Below are 20,302 nucleotides of genomic sequence, written 5' to 3'. Positions count from 1 at the left end.
GGTCCAAATAAATCAGTGAACACTGAAGTGTAATCATAGCCATTCTTACAGCAATGGAGAATGCTGCATTATGGCGTGCAAATGGTCGGCTAGTGTGCTAATCCTCAAGTGCCTGCAGGTGCTGTTACTTGGTTCAGCTTCAGAATCAGGAAAGATAAAAAAAGAATCCTTGGCTGTTGTAATTTTCTCTACACACTAAGCAACTATAGTGCGTGGAAATTCTTATATACATCACACATAAATTTCAATGGAGTACGCTGCCGAATGATTGTATATGGTTATCATAATTTTATGATATGTAATGTGATTTTACTGATAGCATATTCCACATGATTTTCTTGCCCAGAGTATTTCAGTGCCAGTAGTTGGTTATCAAAAAACAGCTTATATTATGTCTTTTTCTTTTGTTTTTCGTGTGGCTTTTGGCCAGTATCAGAGGAGGAGTCCTTCTTAGCATTGCAGCATATATTCTATACAACTAGATTAAGAGACGTCTCAGTGTTCTGACAACAAAGGCTGTAGTCTAATCTCTCCTAGCAGTGGAATAAAGAGCCTCTTTGGCCTTTTACCTCATCTCTCTCTCTCTCTCTCTGTGCGCGTCTCTCTCTGTGTCTCTCTTTCTCTCCCCTGTCTGCCGGGGCCGCCTCTAATCAGCAGGCCTTGAGCTCTCAGAAAGGTCACTCTGTCCCTTTGATGGTGTTTTGATTCATCCCTTCCTCCTCTCTCTCCCCCTCCCGCCCTTCCCTTTCGCCCCCTTTCTCTCACAGGGAAGCTGGAGAGTCAGTACCACCAGGGTGCCAAGAAGGGGCTGGTTCCATCAGCTGCAGAGTGACGTCAGAGGAGAAGCAAGGCAGGAAAAACAAAGAGAGTGTCTGATTGGCCACAGCTCATAAGGACATGGTAACTGATCTTGTCTAAAAAATGGGCACTTCCTCCATCGCATCGGCCAACCTTTATTTTATCAGGAATTATGGCTAACAACATGACAAAACTGGGCTCAGCTGTGTCCATGTTATTTTATCATGGGTATTTACATTTTACAGCAGTAATATTACTCAAAGGTACGCAATACATAATCATTTAGACAAATGTCTATATTTTGCATTGTCTGTACTCATTTTATTATCGGTAAAAATAAAAACATCTTGAGGCTGCTTTGTTTTGTGGTTCTCTGATTCCCATTTTGATTTGAATTATAAAAATAAATCATTTCAGAAGTTGTAGTATGTATGCCATCTCTTCAGGAACTGTTCTGTTTTTGTCAATAACCATAATTATTTACTTGGTTTCTTAAAGCGGAAGTCTCTCACGACTAGAAGTCTTTTACTTCTGTTTCAATTCACTTATCAGGTTTAATGAGGCACCAGAGAAAAGAGTATTTGAGCTCTATTGTTACTCAAGATCCTTTTGGCTACAACAGCAATGGCGTCCCTCTCCCCTCCTCATTATTTAAGCAACAATAGTTGTCAGAGGCAGGCCTCTCAGATTCATGGCAGATTGGCTGAAGCGTGATAGAGAGTCCTCTTGGTGACAGCAGCATCTTTACCTCGCTGCCAAATAAACAAAGGTGCCAGATCTACACTGTGACTCCAGTCTGCAGAAGCCTAACATGTATAGACTAGAGCCTCTGAAATCATTTATTTAACCTGCTTTAACCGCTGCAAAACTCAAGCATACACAAGTTTTCTGACATCTTATTATTAAAAGCCTTTCCTCTGGTTCAAGTACTGTTGTGACAGGTTTTGATTGATATTCTGCCAGTGCAATGTGATTTTGTGCTTCAATATTTTAACTGCTCTTCCACTGCCGTATGTTTATTTCCTTCTAAATGTTTTGAGTGGTTCTTTGACTAAGCTATTTCTTGCCTGAGGCTGTATTTTGCCATGGTTTGAAAAGCATTGCATGAATCACCAGCACACACACCCATCCGGAGTTATGTTTTTGTGTATCCATGCCTAGCATTGTAATTCACCGTTGATTAGCTTAGATTTACTCTTGTTTGAGTTGCAGATTAGCCACAACCCTCTGCTCCACTTCATTCAGTATGAGCCCACCTAATTGCACCAACCCTCCCAGTCATCTCAGCCACCCAGAGAGGGTAAGAGGTCTCTTTTGTAAAGGTTCACCATAGAAGGTGTTTTCCAGAGGGGCTGCTTAAGAATTTGCAAAATTCAGCCTCAGTGAATCAACGATGACAGCTCCTTGCCCTGTGGGTGGCCTTTTCTTTTTTTCTCCCAGATCAGGGCATTTCTCTGGATCAGAACAGACAAACACAGGTTCTCTGCTGTTATTCCCAACAATCAAAAACATGCAGTTTTCACTAAGCCTATTTACATAAACACACCATAAGATCATTTGCTGTTGGTTTTTCATGCACAAAAGATGAAGTGATCTACTTATGTGGAAACAAGGCTGTAGGTGATCCACTTAAATATTAAAACAGCCTTGTCCTGAGCCTTGCTCCCTGAGCTACAGTGAACTTTCACAGATGGAATGTGAGCAGTGGCTCATCCTGTTTCTAAATCATGCCAACTTACCTTCAGCTGTCTTCCCATGCTTGACCACTCTGCCTCAGGCTGCTTCTGCTACTACTTCACACACCACCCCACGGTTAATCATGCCAGTGAATAGGGGAAAAGGACAAATCACAGTACCTGGGGCAATGCAACAAGAGGGGCGTCATCCAATCTTGTGAAGAATTAGCGACACATGATCACCACCTGCTTCAAGAGCAAGACTTCCAACTCAGATTCGTTTCATTCTAATGCAATTAATCTGGGATTTTATATTCAGCTAGAAATGAAAAATGTAATGTGTTTATTCCTCGTTCAGGCTGACAAAGATGCCCCATTGAATTTCCTGATTGAAATGAAATGCAATTGACTCCAATCCAGCAGTATGCCCTGCTCCACCTGCCAGCCAAGTTTCCAGCTGTAGGAGCAGCAGGACCTTTGTATGCTTGCTGAGAGACTGATTGGAGTGAAGGCGCGGGGTCCCATCCCCCCACCCCCCTGGCTGGGAAGAGGAATTAGGCTTTGGAGCACTTGGAAGAGGTGGTGGCTGGCTGGGGAACAATACAACCTGGGAACGGCTTGTGGCTCATCCATCTCACTGTGTCACAAAACACTGCCTCTGCTCTCAAAGACTAGGACTCTGACCAATGGTACGTGTACAAAGGAAGAAGGCAAGCAATGTTTAGCAAAGGGTTAGCTTATCAAAACCAATTTGCCAATAGAATTCCATGAAATCATCCTGCTTTTACCAATTATTTCTAAATCGCTGACATCTCAAGATTAACCATTTTCACCAAGCTGACAGTAACAGATCTCTGCACTTGGTGAAACCATAGATCCAGCAGTAACATACAGTCAGTTACGGTCTGTTCACTGTCTTATCCAGTCAGTCCTTGGAGGTCTAGTGCGTGGAACACATAATTTCTTCATCGCACCCATGGTTGCCTGTGTATCAGGCATGCTATGGGTTCCTTGATGTAAGAACTGGACTTCACAGAGTTGTTAAGTAGAGCAGAATCCTCCCCCGCCCGCCTGCGGACCGTCTCCAGTGTGTCTCATGGCTCGTCGGCTTTGGTTAGTCCAGCGGTCCGAGGTGGGCCCCATCCGAGTAAGTGAAGCACATGAACTTTTGAATGCTTGCATCCCTCCAGGCAAGTGGGGAAGATGGAGAGAGATATCAAGAAAATGGATAATCTGACGCGGTCTCTCTCCATGAGGAACACAGCAGTAGCACGACCTGGGATGGGCAGCATTAAATGAGAACTTCTGATCTATAAATCATCATAACCACCAAATTCTATGGTCTGACGAAAACTGTGTTGTGCAAATATTCATGAATCTGCCCAGGACCTACACCGAACTAACTTCACGTGACTGCTTGCTTCGTGTGCAGTGGGTTTTGAATTTTCTAAAGCCAGGCAGGTGCATAAATTCAATTTTAAATGGATTTTCCATTACAAATGGCTTTCATTCTCTGACATTTCCAAAGATCCTCCAATAAGTGATCAATTTATCTTCTGACCTTTTGACCTCACTCAATCAGACAGTACCTGTAACAATACAAATCTAGTGGGGGGATATTTAAAATGGTACAGTTATAGCCCCATCAATTTTCCAACGCAAACACCACAGAAACTCCCGGTGAAATAATGGAAACTCAGAACTATCATCAACTCCTCTGCCCTTACATCAGGGTATAATACCTGTCTCCTGCAAGCCTCCCACCAGTACTTCACAGTTTCTCTGTGCTTTTTAGCACACATCACGCAGTACAGAAGACAGTTCTGACGATAATTTCTCTTCAAGGCCTCATCTGTCAGGAGGGGAGAATCTCTGAATATAGCGATTTGTCAAGCTTATAGTCTCTTGAATATGTAAAGTAGTCCCTTCCAGGCTTCCGTTTTCTTTGGAGGAGAGACTGTAATAGATACATTACATGATTATGGTGGATTAACTATTAGCATACTGCAATATGATAGACAACAAATGCAAAACCATTTTTGCCACAGGCTTACAGAGTGTGTTTTTATTCTCTTGACCTTTTGAAATGTAATGATATGAGAGATAGGCAGATAATAGACGTAATTGTTGCAATTTGGTAAGGTATAACAAAGGAAAACTGGCTGGAAAAATACCTTTCTCTCACCATACTGAAATTGGAGCCTTCTTCCCAGATCCATTACATTTCACAGCTGTCAGGGTAACTATAAGTAGCATATGTCAGTGCCTCATGACTGTAGTATCATTTCTATTTGGCTAATTGGGTCAAACCCTCACCACAGTTTGCCCCAAATAGGCTGTTACATACACATTTAGAAAATGGAGTACAAAACTCATGTCATTACTTCCACAGTTGATCTCATCCTTCTCAGAGGAATGGCATGGGTAAATCTGATGGGTAATTAGACGATTGGATAATTTGTTTAAAAAAAAAAAAAGTGAATAAATGTCTCTTTCCACCCTAAAGGATAATTATTTGTTTTGTGTTTTTTATTATTCACACGATATTCAGATGGATTTTTCAGCCTGAGAGTAGTCTAAGAATAATATTCATTCTCATGGTTTGGCTCCATAGAAAGGCATTATCAAAATGTATAATGGTGGATAAACCTTGCTGGTGTTTTCATGGCTATAACTAGATAATCAAACCATGTGTTCCAGTTTCTCATGCTTCATATGCTCAGACCAAAGAAACATGCAAACATACACAAACATGTAACAATTCCTCTAAATGGGTGGAGTCCGTCCATCTGAATATTACAGGAAAAAACACAAGAATTATCCAGGAAGCTTTGTGTCATATCAACCATGGAAAAGGAATATCGAGTATCTGGAGTATCTCAAAGGAAAGAAGTGTTCATCAAAATTTCATTGTGATTTAGCTGATGGCAAAAACAATTTGTAATAAATCATTTTTGTTAAATCTGTTGACATGTTGATTTGTTATGGTATTAATAATAGCATTTATTTTTATAGCCCTCTCTGTTCTTCTTTTGTGTTACTGCAAATTATTCATGTGTTGCAATGCTGTAGGATGAAACAAATCTTCAATCAAAACATACATATAGAATCTTCTGTAGATGAGCTTCAAGGCTTTACAGTTTCTTTAATATAGTGATGGAAGATGATCACACACAAATCAAGCCAGCCCCTCTGTTATTCCACATGGCTGACTGATTAGCCCCTTTCTCAGTGATGGAAAACACATGGCGTCGACACAGCTTGTTCATTTCAGGTTTTTAGTCGGTGTGACGCTCAGTGAGAGAGTACTTGGTTTGGAGCCTCAGCCTTGAAGGGCAGTCATCATCCGAAATCTCTCCCCCTCCAGTCCCTCACTGCCCACTGACTGTTATTTAGCTTTCCAATGGAGGCTGGCTGCTCCCTTGGGAAGGCATGAGTGTGCCTGCCAGCAGGAATGCATGGAGGCAATGGAGGAAGATGGAGGATGGTGACTAGCTTGCTGCTTTTCCCTCTGTGTGAAAATGAGTCCATTAATTCAGCCCCCTCCCCTCCCTCTCCCCAAGCCCTCCCTGTGCCTGTTGTCTCTGTTTGTTAGCGAGATGATTCCTTCTGTCATGTCAAAGGCAACATTATCATATTCTTGTTGCCGGGGAAACCAGCGCAGAGAGAGACAACGACTTAAAGCCTCCACGGCGTTTGAAGCTGGTAAACATGAAAGGTTATCCATGGTGCTGTGAGAAATGAAATCCTGACACATCTTTAAGGGTCTCCTGCCTGGATATTTTTTCTCCCCTCCTTTGCTCTTTTCTGAGAAATTCCGCTTGGTTTGTTTGTTAACGGATTCAGTTCACAGAAATTAGAACATGGTTGTAGTTGCAAAGATGAATAATGTCTCCAATTGGCCTGAAGAGTGAAGATCAAGTGTTGACCTCAGCATCATTTTCTTTTGTGTGTATTCAGAGTAATAACAGATATGAAAGTGTTGACATTCAATATGATGTGCATGATACAGCTGGAGGAAAGTGAACCAAGGCTTGTTTACAGATATCATTGACTATCTTGAAAAGAATATTTCCTCCATTGTATATATGGCTTCATTAACTGTCTAAATCAATAGCTTACAGACTGTAATGCCTTCCAAATGTTTGTTTGTTTTTTCATTCTCTTTAAATGAAGCCCACGCTGCTGTTTGGAAGACCATGATGGCAAATATAGCCATCAGAGGAAATTCTAATCAATGAGTCACAGAGTAAAATGCAGTTTATAATGTTATATAACTCTTAACTAGCATTTTCTGAGACCTATAACCAGGGGTGTAATGGGACCTAAAACCACCTAAAATCAGATTACCCACCTTTTTTAGGTGATATAAATTTGTATGACATAAATTAATTGTATTCATCACAGTAAAAAAAAGTATCAAACCGATGTAAGTTAGTAGGCTACATTTTAAGGACAAAAAAAAATGCTTTTCTGACTAATTGATTATTATTTCTACTGGTGGTCATTTGCCTTATTATGATCACCAACTGGAGGTCATAGTTCACACACCATTTACCACTATATTAACAATGCCTACAACTCATGAATTGGATGCCAGTTAGGCTAGCTGGTAGATAGTCTACATTCAAAAAAAAAAAATCACAGTCCATTCAGTGTGCCTAATCCAGTTCCATATCTTTTACACGGGCGCTGTCGAGTGTGACAGTTCAATCCGAGTGGAACGCCTGTCCTGGATTTCCTCCCCGCTCCCGCTGCTGGTTGGTTACATTGTATCAGTCTCCACACGAAGAACCACCGCGGCGCTCATCCAGAAACGGCGAATACGAAGGAATTACCCTGGATGGGAAGCTATTCACTGTTGGATTAATTGCCAGAGGATCGCAGGAGAAGGTTAAACTTGTGTAGGGTTTGAAACCGTACTGATAAAATGCCCCCTCCGATCGGTTGTTTTCGATCTGGAACGGTATCTCGAAGTGTGATGGCAGAAGTCCAGTGAATCGCTGGCCTCCCCTCCTCTCTTGTGTTGGATGTCTTGGGGAGTGCGTTGCCACTGGTTTCTGGTGCTTCAGATTTTTTTTAGAGGTTTTGTTGTAATATAAGTGTATTGCTCTGATTCGTTCTTTTTATGGAGTGCTCATCGCCATGGACAGACCTGGGTTTGGAATAGGAGTGGCTAGCTAAGTCGGTAAGTTGGTACATTTTTTTCTTTTTTCCTTATTGTTGATAGTGCTACGACTCGCTAGCCATCTAGCCTTGCGTGCAAGGCAAGCTGGTTAGCTTTACACCCTATAGCCAACACAGCATGCAGCAGCAAGCTAGCCAAGCCTGGCTGCACTCGGAGCTCATTGTCTCATTTAGCTAGCTAGCGTAGTCATGTTAGCTCACTACACCATGCTAAGTTAGCAACGTTAGCTAATGGCTGCTGGAAGTTTAACCAACGCGAACGTTACTAAGTAGTAACATGTTTTCACTCTGCGCAAAACATTTAACTAAATACAATATTACATTTTACTTTAATACAACGTTAACTGGTACGTTTACAGTCAATTATCAGCTCGAGGAGAGTAACGTTGGTCGTTTGAAGAAAAACAATTCCCTGCATCAGTAAATTGTTTTTGTAAGCGTTAGCCGACGAATTTATGAGGCAACATTAGTTAGCTAAAGTTGGAGCTACAAACTCCACCATTGTTGTGCCTAAATCTCCCAACAGTTAATACTCAGAACAGTGGTTCCCAAACTGAGGACCGGGGACCCCCAGGGGTCCTTAAGTGAGTTCCAGGGGGTCCCCAGACAAATATTAAGAATAATTTTATTTCACTGTTGTTTCACTCCTGAGCAGGTAGCTGGATGAGAGAATGTATAAAAGTGGATATTTGATGCTAGTTTTCACTCTCCCAACTGTTGTCACACTCATTATAGTACAGAGAGTTAAATATTTTTTAAAGGATAAGGCTGGTGTTTTTTAATGCATTGATTACCGTCAACAAATCCTATGACAATAACAAAATCAGCAATGATTTTGTTTTGCCAACAAGTCTTGTACATGTAGTCGGTGCCCAATGAAGCCATGTCCCAGCAGCCATAGAACGCCATTGTATTAAAAAAACGATTAAAAACACGTCAAAGAGCCATGCTGCTACTCTGGGCAGCATATTTCATCATCGCGATGCACCGGGCCAGCCGACTTTTTCCTCAAACAACTTAATAAGCCGGCTGTAAACACGTTTGCGATCTCACGAAAGTAGTTCCGTAGCACCGAAAATAGTCTCCAGCGTAATGAAGAATTTGTTCCCATTTGAATTTGATTTGGTAATAACTACAACAGCCTGACTTTTCGTGGTAACAGTTAGCGATTTTTAAAATTGAAACTATGTCTTTGTGAGCTGTATTTCAAGGTTTTTAGCTTACAATTGGAGCCAATGACTTACGGGTTGAAGGCTAAAAAACACCAGCCTTATCCTTTAAGGAGTCATACAACAGCAAAAATCTTTTCAGATGGGATTTCTTGGGACCAAATCCTATGAAATGGTGGTCTGTGGTTTAATGCATATTTGGGGGTCACTGACATGAAAAAAAAGTTTGGGAACCTCCACTCTAGAGAAGTCAGAATCTGTTAGCTAACTTGAATGGTTGGGGCTGGCCCATAGTAGTGAAGCGAGTCATTCAATTTTGCACAAAAATGAAATTTTTACAACAAACACGCACCACTACAGCCTACCCACTTCCCCTATGCTGCTCCATAGACTACGCCATTACCACATTAAACACAAGCCAAGAAGGCTACAATTGAATAACAGGGAGTAGTTTAACATAATTTCCTTTATTTGTCAATTCAAGTTAGTCAAGACTGAAATCACGGTAAACTAGGTCTAACCTGTAAACTGGTGTGATTTGGCTCTTCATATTTACCAACTACGAAACCTCAAGCGGATGTTTTTTCTTTACTATGGTGAACTACCCAAACACCACAAACAAAGTTGCAGTGATCATAAGGATTGGCTCATTTCGTCCACAAACAAACTTGAGAGCTGCCAGGAGATCTGGTGTGAGGTGGCTCATGCCGTTTTCAGTGAGGCAGTTTGTGGACTTGTGTTCAGTGTAAGTGATTCAGTGGGAATGGATGGTTTGGATAAAACAATGGGCAATCTGATACAGCAATTTAAATGCTAACTCGTTTACTAACAAACCCATTGATTCAGACAGTCACACAAGAATTCACGGAGTGAGCAAGAGAACTTTGAATATTCGGCAATGAATCAGTTTGAGAATTTGCAAGTTGGTGAGTGATCAGACCAGTTCCTGGAGAGCCTTACTCATTCTTGTCTAATGCTGCATTTGATTTAAATTTGTATTTGGTTGTGAAATCACTCACTTGGAGTCATTCACAAACAACGATTTGTTTGTGACTCAGCCATCACTACTCTGCTCTTTTTTCTTGGGCAGATGTTTTGTCTTGAGGTCTGCTAGGCCTACTTAGTTATCCAACAGCATTGCTTACAGAATGTATATTTTTGTATACATTCAAGAAGTAATAGCATATTTGAGAGCATTTTTTTTACTTGCCAGTTTTGTACATGAAACCTGCTAGCTAATGTTTGCTCTTGTCCAGTCCTCAAATGTAAAGCTTGACCTCGAAGGAAAATAACGGCAGTGTTAGTCATTGACATTGTAATTTCAGCAGTTCTTGTGTGATCCCGTTCACTCAAAGAAGACACAGCTACCTAGCTAGTTGGCAAAAACCCCAAAATATTGTAGTATTAAGCGGATCATTCATTCTATATAGCCATTCCAAGTATGCATTAATGTGCAGCCTATTGCAGGCAGCATCATAGAGGCATTCAGCTAGTTTACAATCCAGTTAACTAGCAGCAAATTGCTAGTTCCGCAGGATGCAACAGACAATAGGAGCACACACAAAGCTATAGGAACCCAAAATTACTATTTGGGATCATTCAGAACACTAATGTAAGAAAAGTAGAATGTTTTACATGTTATTTTCAAGGTTTGAGACATTTCATCATTTTGCCAGAAAAAGCTTTTATGTGGTCGTAAAAGAAATGGGAAGATCAGTTTTATTATAGCCATTTTTTTTTTAGATGTACCTGTCCTATTAATTCTGCAAACCTTTCACTTGAGGCTGTCAGAGTTTTTGATCAGTATCAACCTGGATCTATATTTTTATTGGGAATGTAAACAGGGTTTTTAGAGTGGTTTTTAATTTTTTTTTTTTTTAATGATTTTTATAACTATGTTCAAACCGTATTAAAAAAAAAAAGTTAAGTCTGAGATACTGGTTGTGTTTCATTGAAGATGGCATAATGTAGGCCTGCTACATCTTTATTATTATTATTTTTTTCTGTGTGCTACAGTGGTTGGTATCATTGCTTTATGCCACCAATGTGGTATTCAAGAAAAGTTGCCTGAGGGTGGAAGTTCTGAGATGGCTGACACGGGGATTACCTCTGCCCCTGTACATAAATAAGAGCACCAATGACAAGAGTCTGTTTGACCGCAATATCACATGTTTAGGCACAACACAGTGTTTAGTGCAAACAAAAGAAAATATATGCCGGGAAAACTATTTAGCCTAGTATTGCTAACTGCATACCTGCATTGTGTCTCTCTTTAACTGTTTAACTGTCTTCATCTTCCGAATCGTTTATAATCTTAAAGTTACTAACATGAGTTGAAGATAAATTGATAACATTTGCCTGTCTTCTGTCACTTGGTCAGGGTCATAGGAAAATGGTGCTTAATCTTTTGGGGTGTACCTACATTTTTGATGTTGGTAGCACCAGTGCTGCCAAGTCCTGTGATGACATTGAGGCTTTGAAAAACATGTTTTACTGGGTTTCTATGCAGAAGTTTTTTTTACCCCCATATTAATTTCTTAATACCTAACTAGAAAAAAGTATTAAGTCTCATAAAGGTGACTCACAAAAGTGGACTGCCCTTTCAAAACTGCCTATTTTAACGTGTTATGCTGTGCTTTACTTTCATATTCATTTTGACCAGCCATATAACTTCGAAAGTTTGCTCCCACACAAGAAGCAATGTGTAAAGAAAGGGAATTTTACAATGTTTGTTTGGAAGTCCATGGCATCAGGCTGCTCCAGGACAAGGGGATTATGTTTGCTTTGTAAGGCTCCCGTCATCTCATGGCAGCACACCAGTTGATGACAAACTAAGAAAGGATTTAGCATCCTAAAAGGTAGCTGGCAATTTGAACCCTCTCAGGGGGAACCTTACAATCACCTGAATGAAGCCAATTAGGTCGGGTGAATGTGAAGCGCTGTTCCACTTTGTCAGGCATGTTGTTTTGCCGGTAGTAAGTTATTTATTTTGTTTTTTACTTTGGCAAAGAAATGCGAAATGAGAAGTGTATGCATGCACACTTTTACTGTATTCATGGTCCCATATGCTGCTTCCCTTTGTGCTCAAGTTGGCCAACACAAAGCCTTATATTAACGTTCAGTTGGAATCAAGCTGGAGCATCCATGCAATTTCAATACAAAGCTATGAGAGAACATAAGCTGCTTGACACTGATCCTTGTATGAAGGTTTTAATAGGACTAATGCTTAGCTAGTACTACGTGTTAAGCTAGTGGCCCCTAGCCCATTTGTTGGCTTTTTTTGTGCCATTTAGCTAACCAAAAAGTAACATTTTCAAACATGCATTGTGATCAAAGTGGAAAAAGTAGCTTGTAATGTGAAGTATAACAAAACATTATTGGTGCATTTCATACAGGCAAAATAATCTTTAATGGACTTTACTCGCATTACAAAAGAGTGTTGCGTTGTTGCGATTACAAACTATGAAATCACAATCAAAGCCTATTACAAAGTGTCAGAGAATGATTAAAAAAGTTTACACAAGAATAAGAAAATCTGTCATAATTTCCATAAAGCCTGTTTATAAGAATGTGTTAAATGATTTGGAAAGATGAAATGGGATAAATGATCAATGATACCTGGATCATAGCTATCCACTTCGCCTAGATCTTTGGAAGTAAGCTGCCTCTCTCTTCTGTAGGCATCCTAATTGGGGCTATTTTCAGTGGCTAAATGGTTAAAAGCCTCTACAAAATGCTTGTTTGTGGTTAATCCATTTGGCTTGGCAGTGCTTGGCTTGGCCGTACGCAGCTTCTACAATTTACACAGAATTTACACAGTGTGGAGTTGATTCTGTGGAATTGAACGATTTTTGTGGGGGATGAGGAGGGTTCACTGTGATTGACTAGATATGAACTACAAGTGTTGGAAACTGAGAACAATCAGATATTTCAGCTGTCGTCAGTTGAATTGGAAAGTCATATCGTGGGCAAAAGCATTTCATACACTTCTCAAGAAACTCCAACTGCTATACTTTTATAACATTGATTGCATTTCTAAACCATAAATTGTCAATTACAGCAGACAAGAGCACAGCTTGAATGCTTTTTGAACAGTTATTGCTTTGCCAGTGACTGGTGATCCATCTTGTCGTGGGATTTGAGCCCAGGTTACACTCAACTCTCTCCCACATAAGCTATAAAGATATTGTCAGCTTTTGTGGCGCAGCACAGTCACGAATGCTACAGAAATGTTGTCTAGTTTGCTTTGGGCTTTAAGTGTCTACTCCTTTGTTCTTAGAAAGGATAGTGTTGGCATCATATGGATCAATCAAAGCTGATTTTGATCGGTGATGATTTTCTTGAAAAAAATGTGCTTTGTCAAATTGCTGTGAGTACATTTAACACACTGTTGCTTTTGAAATGTTTTCAAGTAATTATAGGCCTTTTTAGTACTGTCTTTAATCATCCACTCATAAGCAACATGACATAATTAATCACTCTCGCTTCACTTGTCCCTGACACTGGTGATCTTTTCATTTCAACACATGACAATTTTCCCTCCGCAAATAATTCATGAGTGTTTCAGCATAAAGAAGATGATGATGTGAAATTGTTGGGATTTTTGGAAGCTGCTCTGCACTTGGTATTTCTTATCCCAATTCATGGTCAGAAACCAGTTAAGATTAAGTGTAACATAGGCTAATTAGACAGAAAATAAGGCTAATGGTGCTACAGCCTGGCCCACATTGTAGGATTCAAGGTAAAGGTTAAAGAGGCATAGCAGCTCATAAAGTCATTTTCTCATGTCATCATGTTTTCCTGTTTGCACACGCTGTTAACAGCTCAGCCTTGTCAGTTATGGGGTTGTTGGAATAGGCTTCCATGTGAAATGCTCCTGTATTTTTGCTAATTTTAAAGAATATTCAGAGTTTTGAGAATTTTCAAACCAAAAATGTGATGCAGTGATGAAATAGGCCTACATTGGTCTGAAAATTTCTTAATGAGTCATCTTTTAAGTTATCTGAGAAAAGCATCTCTAAGGAAATGCAATAGCATTATCTCTACTTCTCAAAGCAATCGAAAAGGCGTCTACATGTCTGCTAGGTCCAAAATGCAATGGAAAGGTGCAGTTCATGATGTCAGAGCAGATGCTGTAAGCTTGCACCTTGATCTCAGCCTTGGGAGAAAATGTTAGTCTTCATAAAGGAACAATTTTTGGGGAGTTGAGCTGAGTATAGAGCAAAAGAGGGCCTGTGGAGAGATGATGATGTGTGGGAAATCCACAGAGCACATCACTGTTTCAGCGTGGTGGAGGGGGGTGGGGGGTGCGGGGTGCTGTCCCCATCACCCTAATCATACTGCAGAATCCACCGTCATCTGCTGCATCAGAGAGAAACCACTCTCTTTCGGGTGACACACTCCCAACGTGTGATATTGATGAGTAAATGAGAGTTCATCATTTGGTCAAATCTAAAGCTAGAACAGATGATCAAATGCAACATAAATGGAAATCTGAATACACACTAGTTTTTAGTATTATACTATTTCCATTAACATATGGTCTTTCTTCTAATTGGCAGAGCACATATAGCCTACAGATGTATAGCCTAGTTTTTAATTGAGTTTTAGTTAAAAGTTAGTATTTTAGAATTTTCACAACTAGCCTAATTGAAACATAGATGCCCAGACCAACTAGTTTCCCAAAAATCGCATACTAACTACAACAACAAACTGGCAGACACATTCACAGGCCCATTATTGATGTGCTACAATATCAGTCTGTAAATTGTGAGCTTATGTCCATCAACTGTGTCATTTATTCAGTTGCCATGTGCAATATTTAAAGAGGCATTGTTGGCCTAAAGGTCAGAGAAGCGGGTTTGTAGTCAGAAGGTCACTGGATCGAAGGCCTTGACTGGCTTGGAAAAATCTGGGTGGGGAAAGTGAAAGAGTAACGCGCTCCTCTCCCTCAACAACTAAAGGCTAATTGATGGTTCAACGGCAACATGTCACTGCAGCTACCCCGTAGGTGTCTGTGGGGTCAGTGTAGCCCACAGAGGTTGTAGCCATAACTTACATGCACCTCTCCAAAAATGTAACTGTGTAAGATGACGTAAGATAATCGTTTAATCGTTTTAGTCATTTATCAAGTAAAAATACCAAACATTTGCTGGATTTGCTGGCTTTTCTCCGTTTCATATCAGATAAAAATCAATACTTTGTTTTTTTGGGCTAAATGATGGATTGATTAATCAAAACAATAATAAGTAGATTAATCAATAATTTTAATCACTATAATTGCAGATAGTTTCTGACTATGAATGTACCATGGCATTGGCAAGGCCACGGTCAAGGTATAAAGATAAATGGCTCCAGAGAGGTTTTTCCTGTATAATGCCTTAAACTGCTAAAGAAATAAATGTAAAAGTGGAGAATATGATACATTTTAATTTGAGGGTAATTGTAGAGGAGGATTGTTTGAGAAGATGGCTGAAGTTGGAGGCAAGAAAAGGAAAGCATTGGATTTGAGGAAAAACAAAGCAAGCCTATGCTATTGAGCATATATTTAAACATTATTTGCATAATGCTAAACTTGCTGCCTTGCATTTTTGGAATTGCACGTGCATGTAATCTTGTCATTCACTTCTTTTAGTGGATGACCAAGTGCTCATGGGTGCAGCTAATATGTAAACAAAGCTGTGGGAGATTTGAATAATGCAAGCCTCTCTAAACTAAAAATAAGTGCGGGTCATAGCTGAAATGCAAAATAATGTTTTTACTTTAATTCAAACATAAGGAAAAAAAGGAGTTAGATCTCCAAAGACCTCCCTATTGGTACTTTTAGCCACTGCCAGTTTGCAACATGGAGACTAATTGTTGTTTACAACTGGAGTGTAGTTTCCAGAGTTAAAGACCACATGAAGCAGAATACAGAGCTCAATTCATGACATGTGGCTGTGCCTAAAACGGAAGTATGGACGGGAGTTATGCGAGTTAAACAGCGGGAATGCACATTGGTGAAAAGGTTAGCCAAACACCCAGCAGCAACAAGCAATTATGCAGTATTAGAGTAGGTACGAATATAAAAGCAGTGATGAAATACGATTGTAGTCAGATTTTATCACCATACTTTCCGTAGCTTACAGGGATCTTTGTGCCTTTGGTGAAATCTGTAGTGTGCTACTCATCGGCTTGAAATAACAATGCTTAACCGAATATATTTCATGGTGTGTATCAGAGAGTAGGGTAGGCTGCAATAAGATTTGATGTAATTTAGGAGGCTGACGTGACTCCCCTGCCTCACATACATTTTAAAGCATTCAACTGTCTGCGATGATTGAGATACATGAAGTGTCAACAGTCACTGTCATGTGTTATGGCATAGTTTGTCATTGTTAGTGGCTAGACCTCAGCTGTAAGATGGAGGTGTATTGACTTAAAAAAAAAAGCTACAGTGGATTGAACTAGTCAGGTATTGATAGCAGCACTATCAAAAACAGTATTATGAATAATCAGAAACTGGTTCCAAATGCGCGCTTATTCTTGATACCCTTCGCTTTTTGAATGTGACACTTATTCCACTTTGGACCTTTTCACTGTCACATTGATTTTGGAGGCCTACCATGCAAGAGTGGCAATGCCATTTGAAGCCTTGTTTGTTGACTCGGCCTCAGTTAAGCAGCTGCTGGAACAGGCGCAAGGCAGTTATTTGAGGTTAATGGTTGTCCATGCCCTCTCTCCAGTTAGACATTCACAGGGCAACACTTCCACTGTCCATGGTACAAACAGTGGTGTATTAGTGACTCAGCACTGCCTGTCATGTGTTCTTGTAGTTAGTGATAACTGAATAATGTGAGTATATGATAGGCAAGCCATAATCATAAACCGCTCCAAAATGCACCAGTAAAATCCGGTTTACCCTTCTGTTATTTAGCGTAGTGTGCATGCCCAGCTACACACTCGCTCAGTTAAACACATTCGCACCACAGTCTTCAACTGCTGGCCACAAAGCAACCCCACTGGAGCTGTTATGTTCCTCGTGGAGGTTTTGTTGCCATGTTACAGATTTTGCAGTTCTGACATCTGCAATATAGTCTAGTGCTTGTTGTTAGAAGACGGAAAACATGGGTTCAATATGGAAGTAATTTGTTTTACTTCATTTGAGTCGTGCAGTTCAGAAAATTATATGTAGATGCCATTAGCTTGATTGACTGTTGCTGATAAAATGTTTTTTTTCCACTGTTCGGTTGGATATATCAGTTTTCAGTACAAATTCATTAGAATCTTGACTGGCAGGCTACCAGTGCAGGAATGCATGTAATAAACAATACAAAGAAGACTGAACTGAACAAATGAAAAATCTATCTCACTCTACACACACATACACACACACACCCAACAGTGTGGTAGCGATGAGTCTGTCTGCTCTTCAGCCTCAGGCCTTGTCCTTTCCTAAACCCTTCCCTTCTCCCCAATTTGTCAAAGTCAGTATTTAGGTTTAAAAAAGCTGACTTTATCCAATGAATAGTTTGTTTCAGCACGAGTATGAACAGTAACTTAGTAGTAGTAGTAAATGTTATCTGTCCAAACATTCTAGCTTGACAGGGAAAACCTAACCATAATGTTGTTTGACAGACGAAACAAATTCACATCACACGCATTACATCATTAATTTGTGCACTCTAAGGGTGGGAATATGAACAAAATATCATACCAAAATATTTTCAGATATTACTACGATTCACAGTCTGTATCATAATGGTTTTGGTTTTTGTTTATACTGCAAGGTTGCAAGTTAAGTTTGCCAACAAAGAAAGTTATAAAAGTTTGAGTTTATTAAATAGATGTAAAAGAATAACTTAAAAAAGGCCATCAGGAGCAGTCAAAGTAGATTTTCACACCTACTATGAATTCTAATTTGAAAACATAAAGAAGCGCTACATAGCTGCCAGTCACAATTGAAAGGAGCTGTAAGACTCAATTAGCGCTCTGAAGTAAACTGCACTGTAAATTGCTCGTCGTGGAAAAACATTGTACATCTTTAAGTTGGATTGCTGTTTTCTCCTCATGTCATTCTGAGAATAGCCATGGAAATGTGGTTTGAGGGTTTCAGGAAAAAAATTGGTGGCAGAGCATTTCATCACGAGGGTCAACCACTTTGAGCTATCTATTGAAATCTTCATTTCAGCTGTTTTTTCTTTTCATAAGGAGTGCTTCTCTCAAATGACTTGTCTAGCAGTGACTGATGCTGCCTTCATGTGCTCTTTGTGAGCTTCAATCTTGAGTCTAGAGGCTGTAGATACAACTTGTTGTACGTTCAAGTGCTTCTGGTCAGAAATAACATTTGACCCTGTAACAACAGTAGTTTTGGTAGCTGTTTCTTTATTTTAGAAATCAAGAGCTACACAGCTACTTTGTGTTGAATCAGCGAGAAGAGGAAAAAATGCACATCATATAATTGTTTTAATTTAGTGAAAAATGCATGATAAATATTTTAAAGAGTAAAAATGAAAATATACAATACATTATTTACATAGAATTCCAAACAACATACAGTATAATAATAAAATAAACCACTTGTACCATCAATTGTTGATATGGCTTCCATGCTTTCTGCCCACTAAATGTCATATCTTGGCAACTCGTGTGTCGTGGAAATCCCTGACTTTCCCAGTCATATTTACCACTTTGCTGAGTTGTTCATGTGTGCTCAACTCTGAATGATATTCCTGACAGCACTTGAAGGCAGCTTAAGTCTTGTCGTTTTGGCTGTTTTCAATGATGCACTCGAGCGAAGTGTTGAAGTGTTTAAAGCTTTCACGTTAGTAGGAAAGTTGTGCAGTGACATGGGAGAAAAGTTGGGTGAAAGCAGTGAGTGTAAACGGTTATCGCAAAATTTATACGTGGAAATTACAAGTGGATTGTACGCTACTATAATGTGTGAGGCAAGTCGTGACAAAATTAAAATCAGTGTCAATGTGTCTCTCTAGCTCTCTGACAGCTGACAAATAAGGCCTGTTGCTGTTTGTTTTTTTCTGTGCAGTGTTTAGGCTATCATTGTCAAGTTTCATGGCATTTACATATGCAGTGCCAAATCCAACTATACAGAGGCAATACCAAATCCACCTTTGTGCTCTATAGCCTATAAAAAACCTTTTCTCTGCTGGACTGTTAATCAAGGGAAATTCAACTAAATAATTATTACTTTACTGCATTTGGGCGCAGCTACAACCCTGAGGCAAATGTTTTACACAATCGGTACTTGTGTGTCATCATCTGGTTTAAAACCAAAGTATCTCCAAGTGACGACGATCCACTTTTAGGCACTGAAACAACATCTTCACATTCAGACTCAGGAGAAAGATTTTCCTCTCTAACATTTGGCCGATCCATTGTTTTCTTTCAACTTTGCTCGTTGCTTCGTTTTTTCAAAGACACTCTATTTAAGGTCTCTGTCTTTCTTTCCCACTGGAGCTGCCTGCTTCTCCATCTTAACGATTGTTTTTGGTCACATGGTGCACGTTGCACATTCAAAGGTTGTGACTGGTCACATGTAATGGAAGCGCTTGATATACCACACTGGGACTTTCAGGGGAATACAAGCACTAAAACACTTTAATATCGCTGAATTACAAAATTATTAATCATGGGAAGACAAAATCGCCAAATAAGATTATCTGTGATTAATTGTACTACCCTAATTTCAATTTATGGGGCTGTTTCAATTATAAAAATGATTCTTACACAACAAGTTTTAATCCTAAATTGCAATTCTTTTTTTTTTAGCATTAGACTGCATAGTACTTTGAAAGAGATAATTACCACACTATTATTGTGTAAATGGTCATAAATAGAAAATAACATAAGTCTCTGTACCAAGAGACCAAGCATGCACTCATTGAGCCTACATTGCAATTGACTGAAAACAAACTAGTATAGCACCGTAGGCACTGCTAGTACTACTATATTGACATGCATTGAGACAGAGAGGGTCTCAATTATAGAATGAAGAGAGCAGAGATAAAGAGACGTGTTTTGAGAAAATTGATGGCTGGCTTTTGTAATGCAGAAATCATGGCAGAGTGGAATGGCTGAGCATGTTAATGGAGTTGCTCTTGTTTCTGCCAAGGTCCTCTTTGAGCACAGGAAAAATCAATCTGGCACCTTGTCAAGGTTTGAAGATTGGGCCTTCCTTACACTGTGGCCAATGTGCGAGTGTGCTTTTCATCTTCTGCATCAGCTGTTGCCACAGACAAGCCACAATTTGATCATCTATTTGTACTTACTGGCGAGTAGAATTCCCAATTTAGCCTAGTCGCCAATATTTAGGCTTGACATTGAAAAATACATAGGCTATTGTGTTTTTAAAAGTGCTTAGCAATACAATATGTCTAGTCTCATTTGTCTGTCCATGCTCCCTTTTCTACAAATATTGAAACAGTGGAGGGGAATTGGTTCTTTTTGCTGAAAGTTATTTCTGATGACGTTTAT

The 20,302-nt window shown here is 39.7% G+C and overlaps 2 protein-coding genes across 4 annotated transcripts in view; both read left to right on the top strand.

Moving 5' to 3' along the window:
* trip4 (thyroid hormone receptor interactor 4) overlaps nt 1-1,154 on the top strand; it is a 63,257-nt gene extending 62,103 nt beyond the window's left edge. Inside the window, exon 13 of the mRNA XM_071530301.1 lies at nt 768-1,154. Coding sequence (XP_071386402.1) covers nt 768-832 — 65 coding nt within the window. The 3' untranslated portion in view covers nt 833-1,154. The remainder of the gene's footprint in view (nt 1-767) is intronic.
* A 6,143-nt stretch (nt 1,155-7,297) lies between these two features.
* The window catches only part of znf609b (zinc finger protein 609b), a 69,627-nt gene continuing 56,622 nt past the window's right edge, over nt 7,298-20,302 (top strand). For all 3 annotated transcript variants that reach the window (XM_071530299.1, XM_071530298.1, XM_071530297.1), the window contains exon 1: nt 7,298-7,662. The gene's annotated coding sequence lies outside the window, so the exon portion shown is untranslated. The remainder of the gene's footprint in view (nt 7,663-20,302) is intronic.

The sequence above is a fragment of the Centroberyx affinis genome, unplaced genomic scaffold (assembly GCF_046629955.1).
Source record: "Centroberyx affinis isolate AG114_WGS23_722 - 3 ecotype Tasmania unplaced genomic scaffold, CSIRO-AGI_Caff_v1 ptg001910l_1, whole genome shotgun sequence".
Taxonomy (NCBI): domain Eukaryota; kingdom Metazoa; phylum Chordata; class Actinopteri; order Beryciformes; family Berycidae; genus Centroberyx; species Centroberyx affinis.
The sequence above is the reverse complement of the archived record's forward strand: the minus strand, read 5'-3'. Positions and strand labels throughout refer to the sequence as shown.